This window comes from Protobothrops mucrosquamatus, unplaced genomic scaffold (assembly GCF_001527695.2).
Source record: "Protobothrops mucrosquamatus isolate PMUCROS unplaced genomic scaffold, P.Mucros_1.0 scaffold2622, whole genome shotgun sequence".
Lineage (NCBI taxonomy): Eukaryota > Metazoa > Chordata > Lepidosauria > Squamata > Viperidae > Protobothrops > Protobothrops mucrosquamatus.
The window spans coordinates 223,259-236,612 of record NW_015388676.1 but is presented as its reverse complement, the minus strand read 5'-3'; the positions used below and the strand labels follow the sequence as shown (position 1 = coordinate 236,612).

At 43.8% G+C, this 13,354-nt stretch overlaps 1 protein-coding gene across 1 annotated transcript in view; it reads left to right on the top strand.

The window, feature by feature from the left end:
• Window positions 1-1,263: 1,263 nt before the first annotated feature.
• Window positions 1,264-13,354, top strand: part of LOC107296060 (deleted in azoospermia-like) — a 38,383-nt gene continuing 26,292 nt past the window's right edge. Inside the window, exons 1-5 of the mRNA XM_029285967.1 lie at window positions 1,264-1,335; window positions 6,713-6,853; window positions 7,846-7,937; window positions 8,529-8,580; window positions 10,209-10,275. Coding sequence (XP_029141800.1) covers window positions 1,264-1,335; window positions 6,713-6,853; window positions 7,846-7,937; window positions 8,529-8,580; window positions 10,209-10,275 — 424 coding nt within the window. The remainder of the gene's footprint in view (window positions 1,336-6,712; window positions 6,854-7,845; window positions 7,938-8,528; window positions 8,581-10,208; window positions 10,276-13,354) is intronic.

Sequence of the window (13,354 nt, the reverse complement as noted above, 5' to 3'; positions counted from 1 at the left end):
AGTAGCGCAGAGAAGTTTGTGAGGCTGAGTGGAAAACCTTACAACCTAATAATAAAATAATGAGAACTAAACTCGAATATTGCCATATCCTTAAAGTGGTACAATCTCTGAAAAGGTTTGTGGGAAGACTCCAGAGAAAGAAATATTTTGGGGAATATTAAAAAGGCAAAATATATTTTCCCAAAGGATCTTAAAGGCAGAAAAGCAAGCCCAGTTTTTCTTAATAGCCCCAAGCAGAAACTCAGCAGAAACCAGCTTTTAGAAATGCAGATGTAATAATCAATTCAGGAAGGTTGGAGCCAGGAAGCTAGAAGCTGATGAGATTAGGAAGACAAAGACTAAACTAAGACAAACTCTAAAAGACATGACCTTTGGGGACATAATAGGAGTAACCCACCATCAGAATACCAAAAGGACACACTGAGACTCAGGTCAAGGTACATGACACAGGAAATACAAAGCCTCAAACAGGAACAGGAAACAACCTCAAAAGCCCTAGAAGGTATAAAAACCCACCACTCCCTTTATTCTAAGTTGTATGCCTCTGAAAAAATACAAAATGGAGAAATAGATAAGTATTTACAGGAGGCACATTTCCCTAGATTGTCTGACAATCAAAGGGAAAAAATGAATAGTTTAATTTCAGCTGAGGAGATTAAGGGAGCAATTAAGCAATTAAAGGTTGGAAAAGCTCCAGGTACAGATGGATTTACAGCAGTTTATTACAAAACATTAATTGAAGAAATGATAGAACCCTTACAGGAACTGTTTAATAGTATACTGCTGGGCAAGGAGGTACCTTCTACTTGGAGGACTGCTTNCACGCAGAACGTGTTTTTGGGGGAAGGGTGGTGTTTTTGTGGGGGTTGTTAGTTAAAAACAGAGAACACCTGTCTTACTGTTAACAGGAAAGGCTTTCCCCTGACGTGCATTAAGATGGTAAGTTCAAGGAGACTTGGCTTTTCCGTGATCCAGCGCTTGTTGTTTTAAAAATGGTTTAAAGGTCCCGAAAAAAAAAAAGCAACCAGTAAGAGGAAAGAAGCGAAGCCTGGCATGCAGGCTGGCTAGCCAACAGGGATGGATTTGTAAAATTAAGCTTAAGGAGGCCACTTGCCGATGGATATTTTGACGTAGGTTGCTCAAATGGACGGGACTGAGGGTCTGGATCAAGTCCGGGCGTTGCGAAGAAGGGAGCGAGAAAATGGCGGGAAGTGGTTACCCACTCCGTCCTTCGAGGTGGAGGCGTGAAAAGGGTGTGTGGAGATGGCAGGCTACGTCGAGCGACCTCACACATCCTCCGGCCATTTGGACGGGCCAAACAAAGCCTTGGTGGAGGTGCTTGAGAGGCGGAGGCATGGCCACCATTTTGCTACTGTGGGGAAGTCAACGATAAGAGTTAAAGTTCGCCTCGAGTCGCTTTGTGCGGCCGATCGTGCAAGACCACGATTGTAAAAGAACCTCGCACCCCACCCGGGGGATTTTATGGATGGAGAGAGCAATCTAAATTCTTAGTAGAATTTACGAGTGTGAAATTCTTAGTGGGTTAAATACCCTATCTATAAGTGTAGTTTTAGAGGCATGACTAGAACCCTTTGGTTTCAATAGAATTTCCTCCGAGATAAGCGTAGATCGGATGGTAGCCAGTATTAAGGTATCTGTTTTGCCTGTACTTATCTCAAAGTAAGTCCTCAGAATTTGGAAGAATAGGTTGATGTGGGACAGTTGAATCCTCCAATAGTCCTGCAAGTTTTGAGTGGAGAAATAACGGCCGCGTTTCGTTTTTACTGTTAACAGCAGACTGGCAAAGGCTGTATCCCAAAAAGAATTAACAGCCATGTTAGTTATATAATTCTTAGCTCCTTGATTGAGTATAGTCATTTTTTTCTTGAACTTGGTATACCAGCATACATCAAGACAAGCACAGGTTTTTTAAAAAAGGGTTGTTTTTTTAATCACTTAACGTTTTAACATATTGCTCAACACGATCTGAGGTTGTAGCAGAAGCCAATCCAAAATATATTTGATTGACCTGTTCTTTTTGACTACAATACATGTAAGCCTCATTCACATGGTCAAAGTATTCAACAAAGTGAGTAGGCACTTTTAAAAAGAGTTGTGCCTGTGGATCCAATATGCATGGTTCATAAACATAGTGACTATAGGTCTAGATCCACGTTTCAAAACGAGATGAAGCACAAATCAGCTGAGGGTGACTATCCAAGATTACTTGTAAGACTGAACTATAGGAGTTGCCACTCTTTAATTGTTCTCTGGACTCATGATTAAGGCTGCTTGGCAATATTATCAATCTAGAGCAGGGCTTTTCAACCAGTCGTGCGGGTACTACCTGTGGTACATTGGCACCTGGCAGGTGGTACGCGACCATCCTAGAAAAGTGGTAGCGGGGGAGGGGAATGAGCTGAACTGGTGGCAGCACCGCACAAACCTGAGCAAGAGATGGTTGGAGCTGCAGGGCTGTCAGGGCTCAGTGGAAGTGCCAGGATCAGCGCCAGGCTCCAGCTGGAGCTCGGCACTGATCCAGGCACTTCTGCTGAGCTCTGAAGAAGCACCAATCAGCTGGAAAACAACACTGATCCTGGCACTTCTGCTGAGCCCAGAAGAAGCACTGATCAGCTGGAATGTTGCAGCATCTCCAGGGTCTTGTGATTTACATTCAGATGCTTGGCAACTGATTCATATTTATGATGGTCACATTGTCCCAGGGTCATGTGAAGTGACCAAAACCTGCTGCAACCACCCAGCAGAGGGGGGGAGAATAAAAATCAAACACCCCCCTACCCCACCCCCGCTGCAAATCCTCAACAGAAATGCTCACAACAATGAAAACCTCGGACAGGAGGAAGAGTGCGGCCGGACGGGCAGGCAGGTATCTTGCTCGGCTGTGGCTTGGGGGGCACTTTTTTCAGTGCCATTGTAACTTCGAACAGTCACTAAGCGAACTGTTGTAAGTTGAGGACTACCTGTACTGTATCACTTTTTTCCTTTTTTTTTTTTGGTCATCAAGTATTTGACACCTTGCTAGGCGACTGGTGGTACTTGGATGTTGCCATATCCTAAAAGTGGCACAATGAGTGAAAAGGTTGAAAAGCCCTGATCTAGAGAAGCTTCTCTGTGCAGTAGTACACTTGGAACAGCTTTCTGATCAGCTGATTGGTAGATTTCCCCATAAAATTTTGCTGCGTTCCTATTTGCAATTAGTAGTCGGAAAGCGCTAGTACAGTGGTTCTCAACCTTCCTAATGCCGGGACCCTTTAATACAGTTCCTCATGTTGTGGTGACCCCCAACCATAAAATTATTTTCGTTGCTACTTCATAACTGTAATTTTGCTACTGTTAATGAATCGTAATGTAAATATCTGATATGCAGGATGTATTTTTATTGTTACAAATTGAACATAATTAAAGCATAGTGATTAATCACAAAAATAATATGTAATTATATATTGTGAAATATTTATTTCTAATTACAAATAAATAAAATTTTGTCTTGAAGCATGGTGTAGCATGGGTAACAGTCTTAATATAACAACAGTAAACTACATTGCTACATTTTGCGACAGTATGCGTAAAAAGCCAACGTCAGTGCGAAGCGGCCGCGGGGCAGGTGGTGCCCCCCCGGCTTACTTGTTCCAGGCGGCAGTCTCGGCTGGGGCATCGCTTCCTGGGCCGTCCCCGGGCCGCTCCCTGGGCAGCCGAGCCAGCCACATGTCTCCCCGGGCCGGGCGGCAGTCATGGCTGGGGCGGCAGCCAGCGGGGCCATCGCACCCCGGGAAGCCGAGCCGGCCACATGTCTCCCCAGGCTGGGCCGGGCAGCAGTCATGTCTGGGCCGGCGGCCGGTGGGGGCATCGCTCCCCGGGAAGCCGAGCCAGCCACGTGTCTCTCCGGCTGAGCAAGGCTGGGGGTGGCGGGGACCCCCGACGATGCTGCAGTGGCCGTCGCCGTGCCACCGCCACCGGAGCTGCTGCCTCCTGTCCTCTTCCCCCTCCCCGCCTGTTCGGCGCCGTCTGCCTTTTGTTCTCTCTCTCTCTCTCTCTCCTCACCTGGAGAAAGAGGGAGAGAGAGAGAGAGAGAAAGAGAGAGAGAGGAAAGAGAGAGAGAAAGAGAGGAAAGAAAGAAAGGGGAAAGAAAGAAGAGAAAGAGAGAGAAAGAGAGAGGAAAGAGAGAAAGAGGAAAGAAATAAGAGAAAGAGAGGAAAGAAAGAGAAGAGAAAGAGAGGAAAGAGAAAGAGGAAAGAAAGAAGAGAAAGAGAAAGAGGAAAGAGAAAGAGAAAGAGAGGAAAGAGAAAGAGAAGAGAAAGAGGAAAGAGAGGAAAGAGAGAAAGGAAAGAGAAAGAGGAAAGAGAGAAAGAGGAAAGAAAGAGAGACAGAGACAGAGAAAGAGAGGAAAGAGAGAAAGTTAGAGGAAAGAGAGAAAGAGGAAATAGAAAGAGAAGAGAGAGGAAAGAGAGAAAGAGAGGAAAGAGAAAGAGGAAAGAGAGAGACAGAGAAAGAGAGGAAAGAGAGAGAGAAAGTTAAAGGAAAGAGAAAGAGGAAAGAGAGAAAGAGAGAGAGACCCTTTTGACATCTAAAATGAAGATAACACTGCATATATCCTGTTTTACCATTATTTTATATATACACACACAAACACATATACATACATACACACACACACACACACACATATAGTAAAGGTAAAAAGGATATATGCAGTGTTATCTTCATTTTAGATATCAAAGGTTTTTGCGGCTCCCAGTGTTTTGTTTTCGGTGGGAAATGTGTCCAAGTGGCTCTTTGAGTGTTTTGGGTTGCCTACCCCTGGCCTAGCTTCACCTGCTGCTTCCTGTCTGTTAGAAAGCTTATGATCCACTTACAGGTGTGGTCAGGCACAGCTAGCTGGTTTAGTTTAGTGAGAAGAATATCTGGAATGATGGTATTGAATGCCGAGCTGAAATCTACAAAAAGGACCCTTGCATAGGTTTTTGGAGATTCAAGATGTTGTAGGATGTAGTGCAGAGCCATTGTTACTGTATATTCTCAAGTTCCTGGTTGGCACACATAGGTCTTCACAAAAACTAACATATGATTTTAACAGTATCTGTGAGTTCATCCAAGTCTGCAGAGGTATCTTCGAAAACTTTCCAATCAGTGCAGTCAAAGCAAGCTTGTAGCTTTAGCTTTGCCTCCTCAGTCCAAGACTTCACTGATTTAATTGTTGGTTTTATGGTTTTAAGCCTTTGTCTATAAGCAGGTCCAAGGTGAATCATACAGTGATCAGAGTGTCCCACAGCTGCTTGTGGTAAAGACCGATAAGCATCTTTTAGTGTTGTGTAGAAGTGGTCTAATGTATTCTTGCCTCTAGTGAGACAGTTGACGTGCTGAAAGTATTTTGGTAGCTCTTGGCTTAAGTTAGCACTGTTGAAATCACCTAACACAATGAGTGAATCAGGATGTTTTTCTTCAGCCCACATAATCTGGTCAGCTAGAGTTTGTAATGCATTGTTTACACAAGCTTGTGGTGAAATGTACACAGCAATTAGTAGAAATGAGGAAAACCTGTGGAGAATAAAATGGTTTACAATTGATAATTAATGTCTCTAAGTCCACATCACAGAATTTCTTTAGTTACATTTTTGCACCATCGGTTGTTGATATAAAAGTAGAGACCCCCTCCCTTCTTTTTACCAGATGTTTCTGCAATTCTATCTGCCCTCTGTATCTGAAACCCTGAGATATGCAAGTCTCTATCATCAATCGACTCATTAAGCCAGGTTTCAATGAAGCAGAGGGCTGCTGAGCTGTAAATATCAGAGTTGCATCTGTTTAAAAGAAGTATTTCATCTTATTAGCGAGTGAACGTAGATTAGTTAGAAAGAGTGAAGGAAGAGTGGGTTTTGTTCCACTTTTCCTTAGTCTATTCAAAATCTCCGCACTCTTAGCTCTCTTACCTCTTCTTCATCTAAGAGTCATTTTCTCCTTTTGTTTACACCAGGGGTGTCAAACTGCCGGCCTGCGGGCCGGATGCATCATAGCGAAACTGTGCCCACACCATTGCCGGCAATGGCAAAAAGGTCGCGATATGTCGCGACACATCACGTGACGTTGCGAGTTTGACACCCCTGGTTTACATTACTCCATTGTTCAGAGGAAGTTGCTTCTTCCTGTATTAGAATCTCTTCAGCATTTGTAAAAAAAAAAAAAGGGGGGGGGGGTGAAGTCACAGAAAGCTGCCCATTAAAAAAAAACATTCCTTGATGGTTAACAGATGTTCTCTTGAGTATGAAATCTGAAGTGAATCACAGAGAATAATAAAAAATAACAAAACTATCAGAGAGCATTTCACCAAGGCTGCAGTCGGTGGCGCCATCTTCAGGCAAATAGTAAACTTCATCCCAATGACCTTGGTTAAGAGGACCAAATTCCTGCTCTCAATTCAAGGTATCCTGCCTTTTGAAGATGCTGAATTGTTCTCATTGAGCAGTTTATCTTGAAACTGAAAATACTCCTATAGACAGCCTGTACCTTCAGAAGAATGTGAAAACAAGGGTCCTCTGCTTATGGACCAGTAGAATATATGCTTGGTTGTTTTTTGTATTCTATCATTATTTGTGCTAAATTTTATATACATAAGAGGAATATTTTCTAGATGTAAGTATAATGTTTAAGAAAGAGGAAGGAAGAATTTTTGTAAAACATAAAATTTATTTTGCAGTCTACTTCAAATTGGAACTCTCAAAACACAAGCATTCTGCAAGAAGTAAGTTCTCAGTTGCCTGCCACCAGCCAAGAATATGTTCTGCCTGAAGGGAAAATCGTGCCAAATACTATTTTTGTGGGTGGACTAGATACAAGGGTATGTATTTATTTCATAATAAGATTTCAGTGTTGGGCTGTTTCTTGTATTTTCACAAAGACTTTGAGCAGTTAAATTCTGCACAATCTGAAGTGAAAGTAAAGCTATTAGTGATGTCTTCTAAGTAAAAATTATAAAAGTATTGTCTAAAGTATTCAGTGGAAGTTTCATATGTTTTCTTCCCTTTGAAAATGTTCTTATGCTCAGGATGTATCGGGAATACCACTGTTTAATAAATTTGTATTATCTTCAAATTCCCCACCTATCACTTAATACTTTTGTGAGATTAAAAAAAACCCCAAAATTTGATACAATACGAAGACAAGTCTGGTTAACAAAACAAAGTTTTATTGGAGAAAAACATGAAAATAATAAAAAGAAATGCGGTTGCAAGCGCGACCTCTTAGACCCTTCCCAAGTTGGATTGAATTCAAAGAGCGCAAAAAGCAGTTTTCAAGCTATACATTTATACCTTTTACAATGCACGTCACACCTAAGAAACCCTCCCAACTCCCCTTCTTCATTCTCTTTAGTCATTATTTGAAGTTGTTTCACACTTAAGGTCATCTTGGCAATTTCTGTCCATCCGCTGTTATCTTATCTGTGTTTATTTGTAATTTTCACCTTGATTCTTCTCGAGATGTTCCTCTCTTCCTGATAGTGATAAGGCGTAAATAACTTTTATTTATTTCCTTTACTTTCATTGCACCAAGCTTAATTCTTTCCCTCTAAATTTCATCCCAATTATATTTTATTAGATTCTCATTTCAAAAATATTCTCAGGCTCAATCCTATTTACTGTATATGTACTAATATAAGGATGTTGAATTCAGATTCTATTTCTTGATTAATAAGTTTAGCATTTGTGATGAAAGGGATTAAGAGATTCAGTTGAATTCTTTTGCTTTGAAAGTTTTCTAAACAATGTTGAAGTAGCACTTGTGGGAATAGTGATACTATGTTTAGTGTGCCTTTATATAATTTACCCCTAGATGGATGAGACAAAAATTTGGAACTTTTTTACACGCTATGGTACAGTTAAAGAAGTGAAAATAATCACAGACAGAACTGGTGTATCTAAAGGGTAAGTTGGTTGGTTTGTGTGGCATTGATAAAAATTGTGAAGGTATTAAATAGTTACACTACTTAGATCAAATACTACTAGTATTCAAGGCTTAACTGGTTGTGAAGGGTATTAATGTGGAATAGAACTAAAAGTTTGTAAACTGAAATTTAAGTTTCAGGCATAAACTTTCTTCAATAGTGTTCTCAGTTTTAATTAGCCATTTTGTTGCTTTTATGTTTTATTTTGATATTGTAACTTTATTGTGAATTATTTTAATCTTTAACCTGGAATCAAAAAGTGGGATATAAATCTTTTAAATAAAATAAAAATAGATGGTATCACCAGGAACAGAGCCACAGGCCAGCCTAAGGTCTTGCCTTCTATTTCCTTTGTAATATTAAAAATAGCTGTTGGGCTTCTAGTTTGAGAAATGCATAAGATCTTCCTTCAGTCTTTAGAGATATAAATATTCACATTGACTTGATCACTTTATCTCTGTGGTACTTGATTTTCTACATTTCTGGATGTAACCATTTTGATGCATAGAGCTGAATTACATGGTGAGATATTAATTCAGGTGGAATGTTGATACATTTTTTATCTTTGTAGATATGGATTTGTATCATTTCTGGACAACGTAGATGTACAGAAAATAGTAGAAGTAAGTTAATTTGTGGGTCTATGTGGAAAGCCTAATTTAGAAACCTTGTATTGGTTTCTTTTTTGGAATGGGAAGCATAAGAAAAAAAAAGCTGTTTAGATAAGGGATTTAAATAGACTGTTGATATTTAGAATCTGTTTGCAATTTGGAATGTAGATGGCCTTTTTATAGAGCTTTTACTGTCCAAAAGTGTTTAATTCTTTAATGTCCAAACAAATGGTCATCAGATCAAATATTTATATTTTTGTGTTACTTGGTTTGCTAAACCTCTAGGCAAATTAGCTCCCTTAACTTTATCTAAAAATGACTAGATTATAAAAGAATAAGAGAAGCTTATTCAAACAAGAATCAATTATTGCTCTATGTAGGTTTCAATGGGGAATATTTATTACAACCTTATGTGAATCCATCTGGTATGGCCTACAGCAGGGATCCCCAACCTGTGGGCTCACTACTGGGCCGTGGCCTGTTTGCAACCAGGCCGTGTGAGTGGCGGGCTGGTGCATATGCACTTGCAGCCCCACTTGCATGAGCGGTCGACACCGGTGCTCACAGCCCCACTTGTGCATGCCCACTGCTCACACAAATGAAGCTCTATGCATGCACGCGTGCACCTGCCCCTTGCATAAAACCATCCCCTCTTCCCTCCTTCCCCCCCCCCCACGCCAGGCCACCAACCCAGAAAGGTTGGGGAACGCTGGCCTGCTGTATTCACTTCTTATCAAGAGAGATGTCATCTTGTCTGAATTAAATCACAACTTGTGTACAACCAATACAACTGCATCCAAATAAGATTTCTGTTGCCTCATTAGTATGGAGGTGCAATTGTTTGCATTTTGAGGCTGTATGGGTGAACTTTGCTGCATCTATTGATACAATCTTAAAGCAGCCACATCTATCTTGGGAGTAAGTCCAAGAAAGGACTTCTTAAAAGAGGGCCCCAAGGAAGTCAGCAGAGCCAGGTCTTCAAGCATTTCTGAAAGGCCAGGAGAGTGGGGGCCCACCTCACCTCTGGGAGTAGAATGTTCCAAAGGGTGTGGGCAACAGCAGAGAAGGTATTTTTTTAAATCTTGGATTGCTATCTCTTATGGTCACTGATGAGTTATGAAATAATTACTTTTTTACTTGAGGGATTTTCCATATGCTTGATTATGTGCCATCAAAACATTTTTGACTCATTTTTCAGATGGAATAGTAGGCTAGATAGAAAACAGCCAAAATATTTCTTTCTTCTGCACTATACTGATTTGTTCAGTACCATTGCCTTTTTTTGCCCTGCCTGTAACAGGTGAAGCACTGCAGCTCTTCTCACCTTCTCATTCTTGACCTTCGCTGTCCCAGAAGTCTAATACATTTAGCAAGATTTCCTACTACTTAACCCAGAAGAGAGTCCTTTGACAGTCTTTGCATTTGCTACTATGGAATTCCAGTCACATATGATTGTTATAGACTATAACTAGGTGTATTAACTGAAGTGAACTTTTGGGGAAGTTCAGAAGCAATAGGACATACTTGTATATATGGATGCTTTTGTTTGCAGTGTTCCATATTTGATTGAAACTATTGATAATATTTAGTCTGTTGAGAAAAGTACATGAATCAAAACCTTACAATTCACTATTTTCTAGTCACAAATAAACTTTCATGGGAAGAAACTCAAATTGGGACCTGCAATAAGGAAACACCCAAACGTATGTGAGTATTATTGAATTTGACAGACTGTATAAAGAAAAAATCCTTGATATAGCAAACAATTTTGTTTCTCCAGCACTGGAGATGGATAATCCACCAATGGGTTAACTTAATCCTCCTGCCCAATCAGATCAAGTCAGCCAAACCTGCCACGCCTGTCCTGGGCCTGTTTTCCCAGTCTCGACTTGATCTTGCCCAGAACAGACGTGCATGTTTGGCTCACAGGCAGGTAGATTTTAACCTATTGGTGGATTATCCATTACTCCTTAAATTCTAGCCCTCTGAGTAGCGCTGGGACCAGCGCTCCTCTAGAGGACTCTCCCTTCATCTGATCCCCATTGGGATTCAGCAACAAATGGAGGCTTCCGTTTCTCCCTTCCCTTTCTAGCTCAGCGCTGTTGCAAATTCCCCCCCCCATTCCCCCCAGCTCACCTCGGCGTCGGAGCTTGCGGCTGCAGCTCCGACGGCCTTACGGCATTCGGATCAGCCTCGTGGAGGCCGCAGGGCCTCGTCTTGCAAATCTCGCACCGGAGGCTTCCACGGTTCCCGAAACGCCGCCGATCAGCTGGGGAGGCCGTTTTGCCCCTGCTGCTTTCTTCAATCGTGTGTCCGGTTGGGTGAGCATTGCAGCCGTTCGAAACCAGAGGGGGTGAACGGAGTTTAGGACGCGGCCGCCATTTTGTAGACCGCGTGGTCATCCCCAGTCCTTGCCGGCTACAAGGGGAGGCGGGGGGGGAAGGCATTTCCACCCAGTCTCTGCACATTCGTTAGCTTTCCTTCAAGGGGCATCTTCCCTTCATTGTATATCAGCCCCTGGAAAAGAATTCAGCCTAAATAGAAGGCCCAGGCCTAGGCAGGAGCCCCACCGGTTACGGCCGCCATCTTGGAGGCTTCATCTTCCCAAGGCCGCCATTTTGGAGGCTCCTCGTGCTTCAGCCCAAGGCCCTACTGAGGCCTTTTTCTGACCAAGGCCCTTCCCGGGTTCCTTGTATCCAAGGATTGCCTGGGATCTCTCTCATCCCTGGAAACTCCTCTTGTGGCATTTGTCCTTTTCCTCTTTCATTCCTTGCATAGGCCCAATCGATTTCATTGGCCCTCTGGTGTCTCCAGTCCTGGTCACCACTTGGCTAGCTGATAACACAGTAGTTCCCAGCCCCTGACTCTGTATTAGTTGCCATCTTTTTACATTGCTGGCCTGGCAACACAGCAAGCCTTACTAGCAGGCTGCAATCCACCCTCTAGGGGGAAATTACAGCGACTGCAAGTAGGACCGGTCTTTTGGATACCACCGGTTCGGTGACCGGGGGGGGGGGTAGGGCAGTTCTTACCAGCCGTTGCCCTACACCCTTATTAGCCAATTTGATCCTTTTTCCAGGGGTACCTTCTCGTGCACCTGAAGATTTTATACCAGCATGGAGGATAACATGGCCTCCCAATCCAAGGACGCCTCCCCTCCTTCCTCCATCCGGAAAAGGCACAGGTCCCCTAGCCAAGAGGCTGCTGGTAGGATCTCAGCCAAGGTCAAACCCAAGGCTGTCTCTGGGGGGAAAACCTCCAAATTGGCTGAAAAATAGGCCAGCAGGAGACACCAGGCATTGGAAAAAGAGTTTTCAAAGGCTCAAAAACAGGCCAGGGCCGAGACTGCTCAGACTGAGTCCACCTTTTTTGACCTGCCTCTCGGTCTCTCTTCTTCTGCCCAGGAAGTCTGGTCACCGGTAGAGCCTTCTACTTCCTCTAGTCAGCCCGGGCTGGAACCTGACGCACATACATTCAGGTCTCCAACCACCCCAAGGGTCCAGCAGGCCCCAGAGGCCACCTTCACGCCCACGGCCGCGGGGCTCAGGGGAGGAGTCCGCCCTTCCTCCTCTAGAGGATAGGCTCCAAGTCCTGGTGGCTCAGGCGGTGGAGAGGGCTCTTGCAGCCAGGTCTCCACTGGTAACCAGGGCGGATTCCTTGCTTTCCCTTCCTCTTTCTCGCCCGGCTCATCAGAGTTCTCACGATCCTCCCTCCCCCTCCCATTCCTCGTATAGTGGGGTCTCATTAACCCCGGAGCAGGATCAGGCACTTGACGCCTCGTGGTCGGAGGAGGAGGAAGCGGCCCTGGATCCACCCCCGTTCGGCGGTCTATTTAATCCTTCTCTCTTTCTACCCCTACTTCACAAGGCTAGTTCTGCAGCGCACGTGGGACCTGACCGGTCCGCTCCAGCGACAACTGCAATGGATTCAGAGGCGGACCCCGTTTTCATCGAACCGGTTGTCATGCAACACCATGTTCCCTGTCCACCATTATTCCTTAATGCAGTTAAGAAACAATGGGCTTCCCCGGGCACCTTTCCTCTTCCAGGTGGGAACGATAAAAAGTTGTTTAGCGTGGCCTCTGATTTAGCAGAGGCCCTGGACGTGCCCACGGTGGATGAGCCCCTGTCCCACCTTTTCTCCCCTACCACTATTTCAGGGGATATGTCTGAGGCCTTAAAAACTGAGGAACGCAGATCAGAACTGGCGTTTAGGAGGACGCACCAGGCGGTGGCGTGGTCTATTAGGGCTTCTACTTCACCCTCGTTTTTCACTAGATCCGCCCTCATCTGGCTTCGTCAGCTCCAGGCCAGGATCCCCCCGGACGATATCCGCACACATCAGGACCTGAGCAAGTTAGTGGCTGCGACGGAATACACTTCCGATGCGACTCTACACGCTGCACGGTTTTCCTCCAGGTCCTTGGCGTCCAACGTGACAGCCCGCCGCATGCTATGGCTAAGACAGGGCTTTTCAACCTTTTTACCGATTGTACCACTTTTAGGATATGGCAATATTCGAGTACCACCTAGCAAAAACTTGACCAAAAAAAAACCCTGTTCAAAGTTGCAATTGCACTGAAATGATTTATGACCATTTTTCACACTTATGACCATTGCAGCATGCCCAGGGTCATGTGATTTATATTTGGATGCTTGGCAACTGATTCATATTTATAATGGTCACAGTGTTCCAGGGTCATGTGATCCCCTTCTGCAACCTTTTGACAAGCAAAGTCAATGGCAGAGCTGCTGGTGGCCAAGTGCTAAGGCGGGACTTCCTTTCC